Source organism: Acyrthosiphon pisum, chromosome A1, assembly GCF_005508785.2.
Source record: "Acyrthosiphon pisum isolate AL4f chromosome A1, pea_aphid_22Mar2018_4r6ur, whole genome shotgun sequence".
In the NCBI taxonomy this organism is placed as follows: Eukaryota; Metazoa; Arthropoda; class Insecta; order Hemiptera; family Aphididae; genus Acyrthosiphon; species Acyrthosiphon pisum.
The window spans coordinates 88,383,660-88,397,284 of record NC_042494.1 but is presented as its reverse complement, the minus strand read 5'-3'; the positions used below and the strand labels follow the sequence as shown (position 1 = coordinate 88,397,284).

The window sequence follows — 13,625 nt, the reverse complement described above, 5'->3', positions numbered from 1 at the left end:
AAAACATCACAGACTACTACCTTTTCATAATGAACTCAAAAAGATCAGTAAATTGCTTTTAAACACAAAAAGATCACAAACCGCAACCATTTTCATAATTAAATCACAATAAGATAACAAATCATTAATTTTCATAATAAAAAACAAAAATATCACAAAATGTTACTTTTCATTATTAAATCTCAAAATAAATTTAAACACAAAAATATCACAAGCTACTACCTTTTCATAATTAGCACAAAAAGTTAACAAAAATAATTTTCAAAAAGATGTAATAAAAGTATTAAATTGAATAATGCAACATTATTAGAGCTACCTATAAAATTAATATTGCCTTATTTTGGCTAGGTCTAATTTTGAATAAATCCAATTTATTATTAATTTTGTATTTAAATCTAAACATGTAATTTTCAATAATTTGATAGGTGTGTATAAAGTTCTATATTTCTTAAATAATTTAAGGCTCTTCATTTTATTTATTATTATTTTTTTATGTAATATTATTATGTAACACAAGGATAAAGATCTTCATCTGAAAAAATGTCTTTTATTGTACAATATTATAATGTTTATTTTTGCTAATCAATAATTATATTCTGAGTTTTGAGTTTTTTCTGCTATGATCTGTTAAAACAGATTTTCAACATATTATTGGATATCCAATGAAACAAACCTAGACTATGCATGAGATACAATTTATATCTACTACAAAATTCTATACCTACGTAACATTTTTTAATAACTATTGATTGTATTTTAATAATGCAACAATATATTTATTTACCTTCGTTATAAGAAGAAGTGGTGTACAAACTGGTGTCTAGAGAAATACTAGTCACATCATTCAAATGCTTTTTAAAATCATTACCTAATTTATAGTAATAAAAGTTGTAACTCCTCTTCGTAAATACTTTATACTTCATAAATAATAACTGTTGATTGTATTATAATAATGCAACACTATTAAAATTAGTACACAATAATACTTACACATTACATTTTTATTATGTAGGTAATGTATTTATTAATTTTAAAAAAGTTTCCTTGGACAATTCAATAATATTATTTTATTTTATTTACAAATTACTTTATAGTTTTCTTTTTGTAACTGTACAATTTTTCTGTGTTTTTCATAATAAGAATAAAGAATATAATGTATTATATTAGTCTGTAAATTTAAAATCATTTTTAATATCAGAATAATTATTTTAATTTAGTTCTTGATCCTTGAGCCTACAGTGGCGTGTTTACAGGGTAGGCCGACTAGGCCCGGGCCTGCCCAATTTAATTTGACTACTTTTTTTTTTTTTATCACAACTCACGGCTTAAAATATATATACATAAAGTATATCTTAAACCGTGGACATGATCAATATTTATAGATAATATCAAATACTATATACGATAATACAGGACACTCTGTATTAAAATAGTGGCGAACAAATTGTTATCATTGCCCCGCGAGATTGTTATAAAAGTTGCCTATTTTACCCCTTAATCTTGTATAAATTCCCGCTTTTTTTGAATATTAATTACAAATACTATATACGATTATAATATTATTATAATACTAAATTACTAATATTATGATAATAATAGTTAATTTTGTATCATAAATATTATCAAGTTCCACGGTTCAAAATATCGGCAATACTCACATTGGTGTTAATTCTTATAGTAGTAATAATGGTCTATTGGTCTCCAAAAATGTCTATGCAGTGTCTAACTGTAATACTTATGGTAAGACATCATCTCCCACGATCTCATTTCATAAATTTCCGAAAGATTTAAACAGGTAAGTATATTATACACCTAAATATTCTGGTTATTTAAGAAGTTGTTTATATCAAAAAAATAACCATACTAAATTTCTGCTAACCTATTTGTATTTATAGTTGTCAAAAATGGATAGAATTGGCCCAAAATAAAAAAAATTAGTAAATTATTAGAAACATGTGGACCCTTAGATTTGCCAAAAAGTTTTTCAATTTGTTCTATTCACTTTACGAAGGATGATTATATGACCAACACAGACAGACCCTCTGTTTAGTAGAATACAAATTACCTATAAATTCTAACATTTAAATATTTAATATATCGATTAGAACTTATTATTTATAATTATTAATTATGTGCATCAGGTTAAGATATGGATCAGTACCATTTAATGTTACAAAAGAAAAACCCTTTATAACATACAACAATGAAAATGTATTTTTTATGCACGATTCCCCACATTTACTAAAATCAGTAAGAAACAATTTTAAAAAATATACTTTTGAAAATGCAAATGAATTATATAGTTGGAGAGATATAGAAGATTTTTATAAAGTGGATTGTAATAATAAACCAAGATTAGCAAGCAAGTTAAAAAAAATTAATTTGGATCTACTCCCTTTTTCACCAATGCGTGTATGTCTAGCAACCAAAACTTTAAGTAATTCGGTGAGTGCTGGTATTTTGACTTTATAGTATCATTCAATAAATTATCAGCTAGAGCAGCATATACAGCCAAATTTGTTAAATTTTTGAATGATTTGTTTGATGTTTTTAATAGCATAAAATTAAATGAGCCTATTGTTCTAAAAAGACCATTAACCAAAAACTCTTTACATTGGGATTTTTTATATACTGTGGAAACAATATATTTTTAAGTGTATATTGTATAGCCATCTCGACCGGTGTTATCCCGTGAGATTCGCAGCAGTATATTGTCAGATAGGCAATCTATCTTCGGTAGATCGCGGACCCAGTGCTGCTGGTGCCGGTGGAACTGTGGAAAATATAATCACCAAAATGGGATAAGAAAAAAAAAGTTGTATACTACAAAAGCGCAAAAATCCTAGATACCTGTGTGCCATGCTTACCTAATAGATATTACATTTAGAACTATATATTTTATTTTAACGATTTATTATTGAAAATTTTTTATAACATTGACATTTTTAAATAACTATTTACATAAAATAAATGATATGTCATTTTAGATTCTGAGCGGAGCGAGGAAGCTATTGGTTTTATAATGGTGTTTTTTTTTAATTTTTTTTTTTATATAATCCTGTATACAAAATTTCTATCAGAAGGAGTGCTTCGATTTCACCATATAGTACCTTATTTTTTAGCAAATTGGATCAAGACGGTACTTTAAAGAGGACATTTTTAATCTACTGTACAGCAGAGCGACATCCACTTACCTGCTTTTTTATTTATTTATTTATATTTTATTTTTTTTTGTGTCTGTCATCACCTTTTTCACCATTGGTGCTTATGTCATAGTATAGCCGTTTGTACGTAAGTGTATAATATAACTCTAATGTATCATAGTTATACCAAGTTTTTTGTTTTTACTTAATTCAACATATAGCGGACATGTCATTAATTTCATCTTCAACTATATTGTTCCTAGATAAGCGCATCCTTGGCACCACTTGGAGTGGCCAAGGTTTGATTTCCTCTTTTTATTTTAATAAAATTCTTCAAAATTAACAACTAAAAGTATAACAATACATAACCAATAGCAACCTTGCAATAAACAAAAATATAATCTTAATATGATAGATTCTGAACGGAGTGATATAAGGAGAAATTTTGTCTGTCGTATATAACATTTTTCATTGACCTTTTATAATAGGTATATTAGAATTATAAAAATAATATTTAAATCGCATAAAACTTTATAAGATTACATGCCTATACGGCTATACGTCTTATATTCATGTAATGATATATTCTATGTATAAACTAGTACAAATTGTCCACGCTCTGTATTTTAAACAATGAACCGTATATGTATATACTTATTACTTACCGTTTACCCACCTGGGAGTGTCATGCCCAAGTTCCAAGAATTATCCCTTTTGTATTTTGAGATTTAATATTTATGAAAAAAATGTGTAGAAGATATTATAAATAGACCTTTTTTGAATAATAGAGAGTTTTAAGTATTTAAACAGTAATCATTATTATTATTATTATTGCATTTTTTTTCACCATGACAATTTGTTTACTATTTTTTAGATAAAATGTACAAAATGTTATAAATAATCATAATAGAGAAGTATTTAATAAACATTAACACGTTGAATATTACTGAAATATATATACTGAATAGGTAATTATACAAAATATATTAAATTAATAACAGAAAAAAACTAACAAAATATGTAATAAACTAAATAATATATTATAATGTGTAATAGCTATTTACCTTACTAATATTAATTTTGTTTTTAAATACTATAATTTATTAACAATTGGTAATTAACATTTTAATAGCACTGTCTGTGTGTCCAGGTCTTTTAAATTCACAGGTGGGTCATGGAATGTTTTATGCACGTTATACCAACCATTAATTTGATAAAAACAAGCCAAGGCAAAAACAACCACCACCAGCCAAGGCACCATAAAATACCAGATAAGTTTGGAAAAAACGTAGGGCCGTTTGGTAACGTTATACGTCAAAAAGTCGCCAATCTTGACAAACATCTCCTTTGAAACGACGACGGACGTATTTGGCATGCATACAAAACTACGTTCTGCAGCCGAGGTGACTTTGCAATCCATAACCAGTGCATCTTGGAATCGTATCAGGACGTCATCGGGATGTATGTACCGCAAGTGGTTACCGTAGACGACCACTGAACCACCTAGTTCTATTTCGAAATTCTCTAGCACTGGATAGTTTTCCAATACGTGGTAATAACTCGTCGATGGACCATTCACATACAGTGACTGATACCCAGCGAAGTTCATTACTTCTAGCCCAAAGTTCAGCATTCGCGTAAAATCAGGCGCGTTTAAGTCCCAGCCATTGGAACTGTTCAATTGTGGTGTTTGACAGTTTATGTACGAATCGTTGATCGGTGTATCACAATAAGTGGACGCAAACTGCATGGAGCTGTTTGGCAGCTTGACAAACATGCGGGCGGGGGACGCAATGCATGGTTTGATGAATCGAAGGCCGTTTAATGTTACGGTTGTGCCTCCGGACCCTACGCCGTATAGTTCTTGCTTCAAGCCAAGCACTGGACGTGGTGCGCCACACGTAGTACCGACGTAGAACTGGAATGTCTGCGATGACTTGATATTAAACACGTGACCATTATTTGACGTGTACGTAACCAAGACCGGTCCGGATGGTGGTTCATAAGTGTCTTCGGATGGTGGTGTTGTGATGCAAGTAATCGTCTTCGGTGTAGATACAGTGTTCGCACATACCGTTCCCGCCACTGTCACAGTTACATTTCGGTTAGGGCCGGGCCACACATAGCGGTTCAACCGCAGCGGTTCAACCGCGAGTGGTTCGACCGCCAGATTTCCGTTCACATATGCGCGGTCAAACCGCGCGCGGTTATACCAAAATATTGGGCGATTGAAAAATTATTATATTTTAAAACTTAGTAATCTGAGTGTCTTTAACACGAAAGGTTGGTTTACAGTATAACATATTAGCTATCCGTACAAAATGGAAATAAACCACGATCGGCTAGTTCAGGTTTTGTGTGTAGCAGAAGCACTTGGTGTGTTACAAGATACTGTGCAAAGACCACAAAGAAAATACTGGGTTCATCCAATAAATGATGAAAGGGAAACAAGTGGACGTTTTTTAAAGTTTTATAACGATATAAGATTATATCCGGAAAAGTTTTTCATATATTATCGTATGTCAATCAAATCATTTGACGAGCTACTTCAAAATGTACGTGACCATATATCAAAGAGATATACACCTTGGCGGAATCATTTGAGTGCAGAGGAAAGATTAACCATTACACTCAGGTAAATCACTTTAATAAATTAGATACATATTACCTATATTATATTTATTTATTATAAGTATTAATTAAATGAATAAATATATAAATAACATAATCTTATTCCTTATTGGGTTACTTACTAACTAAAAATCCAAAATAATTAAATCAAATATAATATTAATATGATAGGCACCTACTGTTAATTAAAAATTTAAGTGACAATAAAAAAAACATCTTGAACTTTGATACTTAAAGCTATATAATAAAAACATTATTTATTCATGATCGTTTGGAGAATGATTTTGAGTATGAGGGTAATTTAAATAATCATAATTATTCTGTGGAAAAGTTAACTGTGGGGTATTAGGATCAGTAGGAGCATTTTGTGAAGGATAAAAAGATTGTGTGACTGCGTTAGGATTATAATACTGAGCAAAAGAATTATATGGATTTGTTATTACATGATTAGTTTGAGATGAAGCCTGAATATTACTATTTACCTCGAGATTTTTAAAATACTGTAATACATATAATTGAAAATCTAATTTCTGTGTATTATTTAATTTTTTTACGTATGGTAAAAAAGAATTAAGCATAATTTTATCTGGATCTGTATTTTCTGTTCTATGTAAAAACTGAAGCAGTTCTTGTTGAAAAGAACCATTGTTTTCATTAGATTTTTTTTTTTTGCTTTGCTTCGAATGTTCCGATGGTTGTTTTAGAGTTGACGAAGTTGATGGCTCACATTCTGTAGCATTACCGTCAACACAACTATAATTAGCCAAAGAATCATCGTTGCATACGTCAATTTCGTCTTCCTGCATACTACTGGTTGTCCTATAAATAAAATAAAATTATACCTATCAAAAATATATCCTTAAATAAAACCAGGCTAATAATATCATATAATATATTAATATGTAAATATGTTATACTACTAATACAAGTTAAATATTAATTAATAATGTTTAGATACGTACTTTCTCTTATTTGAACAGTTCTGTAAAAATGACAATGCCGCCATAAAAGCATATGGTTTTTTTTTCTGTGCCGCGGATCCACTTCTCACATTTTTTTCTTCACTTATGTTTTTTTTATAATTATCCTTGATATTCTTCCATTTCTTATCTCGAAGTTCTTTAACTGAAATTAAACAAATTAATTCAAAACGAACAATTAATAGGTTACAAGTGGGTCACTGTAATGGATGGTGTTAAATTTGAATTCAATGATATAATAATATCATTGTATAAGAAAAACGATTCTGAGTCGTCAGAACGGTCAGTTAGAACGGTCAGTCAGCCTATGATATTACTAAGTATATTTGATGATATTATCGTGAATAAAGTAATACATTTATATATTTACCTATTTACGTGGAACCTTGTTTTAAATTTTCAATCCTTAGCTATAAAAGTTGAACATTTTATAACTTTTTAACTACAAAATAGTTAAATAGTTATTTTAATAACTATATGTAATTTAATTATTTTTATACTAGGTATCTATCAACTGGGATGACGTTTACTGCGTTACATTTTGAATTTAAAATAGGCAAAAGTACTGTTGGTGAAATAGTGCGAGAAACTTGCGTTGCAATATGGAACACGTTGCAAAAGGAAGAAATGCCTGAACCAACTACTGAACATTGGTTGGAAATATCAAATACATTTTATACAAAAACCAATTTTCCCAACTGTCTTGGTGCTGTAGATGGGAAACATATTCGTATACAAAATCCAAAAAACACAGGCTCACTCTTTTTTAACTACAAAAAATATTTTTCAATCATTTTAATGGCAGTAGTTGATGCCAATTTGAGTTTTATTTACATTGATGTAGGATCTTACGGTAAAGAATCAGATTCTAATATTTTTAAGGAAAGTTCTTTTGGAAAAAAGTTGTATTCAAATGCCCTTAATATTCCTGGTCCTATACGTTTACCTAGTTCGCAAGGTTCACCACAGCCTTATGTTTTTGTTGGTGATGAGGCATTTGCCCTTCACACAAATCTATTAAGGCCGTATCCACAACGAGGACTCAACGACGAACGTAGAATTTTTAATTACCGTTTGTCCAGAGCTAGACGCACTGTAGAATGTGCTTTTGGAGTACTTGCCAACAAATGGCGAGTATTACATACTACTATTTTAGTAAGTCCCGAATTTGTCGACGATATAGTAAAATCCTGTTGTGTCTTACATAACTTTGTCCGAAAAAGAGATGGATACAATTTTGAAGATATGGAAAGTGAATGCAACTTAGACGACATCGAGGTAAGAGGAACGGGTTCTCGGTCCAATGGGATTGAAATACGAGAAGCGTATGCGGAATATTTTGTACATGAAGGAGCCGTGCCATTTCAAAATCGCGTACTTTAATCTAGTACGCTATATAGTTAGTATTTTTATTTACAGTTAATTTTAATTTCGGTTGTTCGTTGTTACTTTTATTTTTATGTATAATTTACAATTTTGATTAAATAAGCGCACTAGGTAATTATTACTAAATAATTTACTGCTCAATATTCGTTGTTATTTTAAATTATTAATTAAATGACCAAAATATTTTAATATTATTAATCATTATAATACGTACCATGTGAAGAAAATTAAAACAAATGCTAATAAATATTTTATTTGTGTAAATTATTTTTTTATTCAAGTTGTAGTTACCTAAGTATAATAACACAATAGTACAATATGCATTATTATAATAAATAAGGCAAGAACGCAAGCAATACGCAGGTCGGTAGTAATTTGTGGGACATCTGTGTTAAATATTTAATTGTATAAAAAACTTATATTAAAATAATAATTACCATATTCGTCTTTTTGGGTATCCGAAAGTTCACACCAGTTTCCAATGTACATTGATTCTGCTACATTACGCCAACATGTATTTTTTACATTTTTGTCCATGTAATCTTTGCTCGCTATATCCCATAGGCAAGGATTACTTTCAATCAACATAATAAATTTTTCGGTGTCGAACATTTTCAAACTATTGTTTAATAAGTGTTTAAAACCACAAACATACACTACGAACAAGTGATGTTGAATGAAAATAATCAAGCCAATTTACCAAACTATAGGTAGGTATATAATATTTTATATTTTGGACGACCCAAAATTAATTAAAATTAATGAAATAATATAAATAACCAACAAAATTATACTTACTACGGCCGGTAACACAGGTAATATAAATATGTACTATTAATACATATATTATATTTATTTATATAACATAATAGTAGGTACCTCTATAACTTAATAATTAATAGTACCATAAATTTACAGTTGACATGCTCGTAATGAAAAATTAATTATATCTAAGTAATAAGTATATCTGTATTATGTGAGGCATTTTTACATTTTATTATATTACTTACCTGCTTACCTTACCTACCATTTATTACCAACCTATTTCTATACGCTGTCCAAAAAAAAAAGACACCAGATTTTCATATTCAGTAGAATAGATTTGATCAAAAAAAATTAAAATTAGGTAGGTATATTTTAAAACATCAGCTTATTTACAAATAAAAAACAGTGTAATTTTGGGTTATGAAAGTTACTAGAAATTTGAGCCCCACTATTGGGATTCTTATTTTTTAATGCATAATATGATATTTGAAAAAATGAACCGCGGTTATTAACCGCGGCTATGTGTGAATGGACTAATTCAAAACAATGCGTTTTGATCATTTGGGCGGTCGAACCGCACTCTGGTCAACCGCGGCATGTTGCGGTCGATTTTTCAACCGCGGCAGTTTCCGCGGCTGAACCGCGTAAGTGTGAACGCATATTAGGCGGTTTCATTTAAAATCAAACAATTTGAATTTGTTGGGCGGTTCAACCGCTGCGGTTCAACCGCTATGTGTGGCCCGGCCCTTCGCAAATATCCTGTGGTTCTTGACGGTGATCGTTATAGTCGTGCCACCGGCCATCGTCACAGATAGCGGATGGACGGCTGTCACTTTTATTTCGGCACATCTATCATTGACTTCTTGTGAAGTAAAATTCCAAACATTTTCAACACCGTTGTCGTGCGATATATACAATTCATTTTGACCCTCACAGGGGTCTTTGTACGAACACAATTTAACGCAGCGTGTGAAGTCATCATCATTCCACGTGCAAGTTCCACAGTTATTGTTATTCTTGTCATCGACACAATTATGTTCATAAATCGTGTCATAGGGTTCGGCGAAGTTGTCCAAGCGCAGAGTGATGCCATTAAACTTAACATAAAATAAGAATGCAGCTAACAACTGCCTAATGTACTCCGCGAAGTAGTTTAATTTAATTCTCGTTGAACATACCATCATTCCATCGATTTTTATCTCACTCTTATCTATTTTTAATGAATCGCAAATAAAATTACTATTGTTTAGAAAATTCATGAAATCTACTGAATCATTTGATACTTTAACAGTGTATTTCAAACTACTGATTTCATAATCTGATTTCTTATCTTCATATTGAGTTATTACTGAAAACCGTGGACATTCCTCTTTATTGTTGACTATAAACCACGAACATGTTAAATTAGGGTTTTTTACACATCTCTGTTGAGTTAGGATCCATGAACACTGAGCTTTCATTGTACAACTGATGCATGTAAATTCATTTTCACAACTAGTATTTCTTGATTCCGTTTCCAGTGTACAACAATGTGGTGCAAACAACAACGCCTAAAGAAAGTAAAAACATTTAACATTTTAGATTTACATTTACCTAACTTAATTATCATCCTATATGATTTAAACGATGATATTTTAAATTGGGTAATCATCTAAATTAAATATTGTTAGTTATTTTATTGACAAATCGATATAATTTAATTTCAGAAAAATATATATTTTTTTCATAAATTTTAATTTGTACTCACCATTGTATATGTAAATAATATGAGTTTATTAACAGAACTGTGGTTCAAATAGTTTATATTTTTGACAAGCATTCTGCAATCGGCCATGACACTATGTGATTTTTGTATGTAGGTACTAATGTCATCAATATTGTTCATTTATAATCAAACAATGTGTTATAAACTCCTTCCAAGATGTCTTCCTTACAATATTAAAAGTTATTCATTTAGTGGTGTCATATTATAAATACTATCATGTAATTTATTCTATATAAATTATAAAGACAACATAATTATGACAAAATCGTTCAAAATCAGTTTAGCATAGTTTATGTAAACTCCATGCTACACTTAAATTTGCTAGGATACTGCTATTATTTAATATTTGGTTATTATTTTTGATTGAGTATTATGCTATTAATAAAATATATTAATAAGTTGTTATTTATATTCAATATTAAACAAAAATTTAAAATTGATCGACTGACGAATACCCACATTAATTAAAATACCGTATAATCTGTACACTGCAGTGAAATGCTAAATTGATTCAAATATTAAAATTTTACTTTTTAGACACATTATTTATTATTATTTAATATAATATGTATTGTTATGCTATGAACAATTAGTAGTTTTACGGCTATAGGTATACACAATGAACATCAACTTTATTCAAAAATTGATAATTATAACGTAGATATTGGGAATAATATAGGTTAGTCGATTTGAATAAATAAATTAGGTATTTGTAATATTAATTGTGTCATTGGGTTTGGAAATTGTTCAACATACAACAAATTAGTTACATATAATATTATGCACAAGAAGAAATCTGTAGATCTACGTGACATTTTAATTATAAATGATGAAAAGTAAGTATATTTTTATGGATGTATCAATTACTTATGAGCACCACACGGTGGTTTTTAAATCAGAGGCCTTCATTGAAATATGAGTCATTGATAGATAATGATAGTACAACTAGGTATCCATGTCCAAATTAACAATCATTCATAAATAAGAATACTATTTCACATTTTTGTTATAAATTTAATTCTAAAACAAAATTAATATCTTATGATAGCTTAGTTTGTTAGCATTATTAAATATTGTTATCTTATGAATGTCAAAATGCATTCTTTTCTGCAGCAATAGTTAATATGAATTTATTGCCTTGGAGGTGGTACACATACAAACTTAAAATAACGAAAACAATTTATTTTAATTGCGTATAACATAAATCAATATATTTTAGAATCTGACCAGAGCGATGAATGTATTGATCTAATACGCAATATAGTGTCTGGATTTTTTTATTTATAAATATTTTTTTGTATGTTTATAGTATAAAACATGTGAGGAAAGCTCACACTGCCAAGCGTCAAGCGAAGAATTATGATAACATATAGGTACAATTTTTGTACAGTTATTACGGACTGTAAACAATTTATTACATTTTCAAACTGTTTGACCTATAGAATATTGATAACATTATCAAGCATGAAAATCATAAAATAAACATCAAATACTGTTTTTATTAACGGAATAATTATTATTCGTTTTTGAATTACAACAAAATAAGAAAATCGCTCCATGAGAATTCGAGTGTTAGCATCCATTGATGTAAAAATTAGAACTTCAAACGCTCATAAAAATTTAATTTGACTTTCCGTTATAAATATATTATTTTTTTTGATTAAATTACATAAAGTTATAAAGAAGAATGCAATAAAGAATGCTGAATGTAATGTCATATGAAGAAGATTGTATAAAATTTCCAAATTTTTGATATAAACAGAGAATTTTGTTTGAACTTATCTCAAAATAATTTGCAAATGTTCGTGATTTTTACGAATTTTTTCAAAACTCATACTCCAAACACTCATAAAAAATTACTGTGAATTTTTTTAATATAACAATAACTTATTACAAGGTTTTATTACATGTTTTTCAAGTATTTTGACTGATCAAAAATTTTTTTATCGACATTCATATAAAAACTAATATTAATCAAAAAATCCATATGCTAAATTAATCACAACTCTCATTTGTATATTTAACATACATTTAAAAAATAATTGACTTACGATTGGGATATTATTTCAATGCTTGTGAAGATATAGATAGTAAAATAATGTCTAGCCCTGCAGAGCCTAATGGCTATTTACTATTTTACTTATAATCCAGAATCTAGTAGCTGATGTCATATAAAAAGTCTCTCGTTCCATTTTAATGATCTCTTCATTTACTATTGTACATTAAAAATTAAATTTTATATGTTTACAATACATTTATATCAACCAAACTAAATCCAATATTTATATTTTGTACAACATTTTTTTATTTATTAAAATAATAGTTTTTACAATATTCACCGAACTATATAAAATATTATATGAATAATAAAAATAATGTAAGCAGGTGATCAAGGGGTAACCAGTTAAATATAAGAAATCAAAGGAGGGCGGTCGGACACTATAGGTTATATGCTATGGATATAAATTATATCATATAATAACCATAACCAAGGTTAGGTATAAGGATCTTTAAACCAGAAAATGTAATTGTTATTGTAAATGTTTTTAAAATATATTATATTATTTAATAAATAATAGTTGCATAAGTACTTACAATCTATACCGTCTTGTAGTTACTCGAAGTAAGCATCACACTGATCAGTGTCCGAAAAGAACTGCCGTACAATACAAAATGATACCAGCTAATCTATACTTATCATTATTTGCTGTCGTCAGTATTATTACCTTCCTATACATATACCTATACTGTATAGGTATACATTAACGTACATACTATCACCACACAACGCACGTCGTTTATTAAAAAATGTGTTAATCTGTGGATATACTTTTTAAAGTTATCTTCACTATTGAATATCATTAAACAATATTTTTTAATTAACATAAGTTGTATATGTTGCACCATAGGTATTTAATATTTATATTTTGTTACTAAATATCGTGAACGCTCCCC

At 28.9% G+C, this 13,625-nt stretch overlaps 3 protein-coding genes across 5 annotated transcripts; 1 reads left to right on the top strand and 2 right to left on the bottom strand.

Annotated features, from left to right (window-relative positions):
- Positions 1 to 4,084: 4,084 nt before the first annotated feature.
- On the bottom strand, positions 4,085 to 13,521 carry LOC100573490. 3 transcript variants are annotated; one of them, XM_029487717.1, is made up of 5 exons: positions 13,266 to 13,521; positions 12,722 to 12,882; positions 10,653 to 10,834; positions 9,653 to 10,455; positions 4,085 to 5,251 (listed from the first exon to the last, which is right to left on the bottom strand). In XM_029487717.1, the coding sequence occupies exons 3-5, from the start codon at positions 10,788 to 10,790 to the stop codon at positions 4,261 to 4,263; spliced, it is 1,932 nt and encodes a 643-aa protein (XP_029343577.1). In that variant the 5' UTR covers positions 10,791 to 10,834; positions 12,722 to 12,882; positions 13,266 to 13,521; the 3' UTR covers positions 4,085 to 4,260. The 3 variants fall into 3 exon arrangements, with proteins under 3 accessions (XP_029343577.1, XP_003245174.2, XP_008183992.1); XM_003245126.4 differs by lacking the exon at positions 12,722 to 12,882; XM_008185770.3 differs by lacking the exon at positions 12,722 to 12,882 and having other exon boundaries at positions 10,653 to 10,830.
- On the bottom strand, positions 5,998 to 8,970 carry LOC107883988. Its single transcript, XM_016805169.2, has 3 exons — positions 8,578 to 8,970; positions 6,737 to 6,899; positions 5,998 to 6,593 (listed from the first exon to the last, which is right to left on the bottom strand). The coding sequence occupies exons 1-3, from the start codon at positions 8,750 to 8,752 to the stop codon at positions 6,032 to 6,034; spliced, it is 900 nt and encodes a 299-aa protein (XP_016660658.1). The 5' UTR covers positions 8,753 to 8,970; the 3' UTR covers positions 5,998 to 6,031.
- LOC115033781 (protein ALP1-like) lies at positions 7,522 to 8,404 on the top strand. The gene has a single exon (XM_029487718.1). It carries the CDS (start codon positions 7,553 to 7,555, stop codon positions 8,135 to 8,137), a length of 585 nt encoding a protein of 194 aa, XP_029343578.1. The 5' UTR covers positions 7,522 to 7,552; the 3' UTR covers positions 8,138 to 8,404.
- Positions 13,522 to 13,625: the final 104 nt, after the last annotated feature.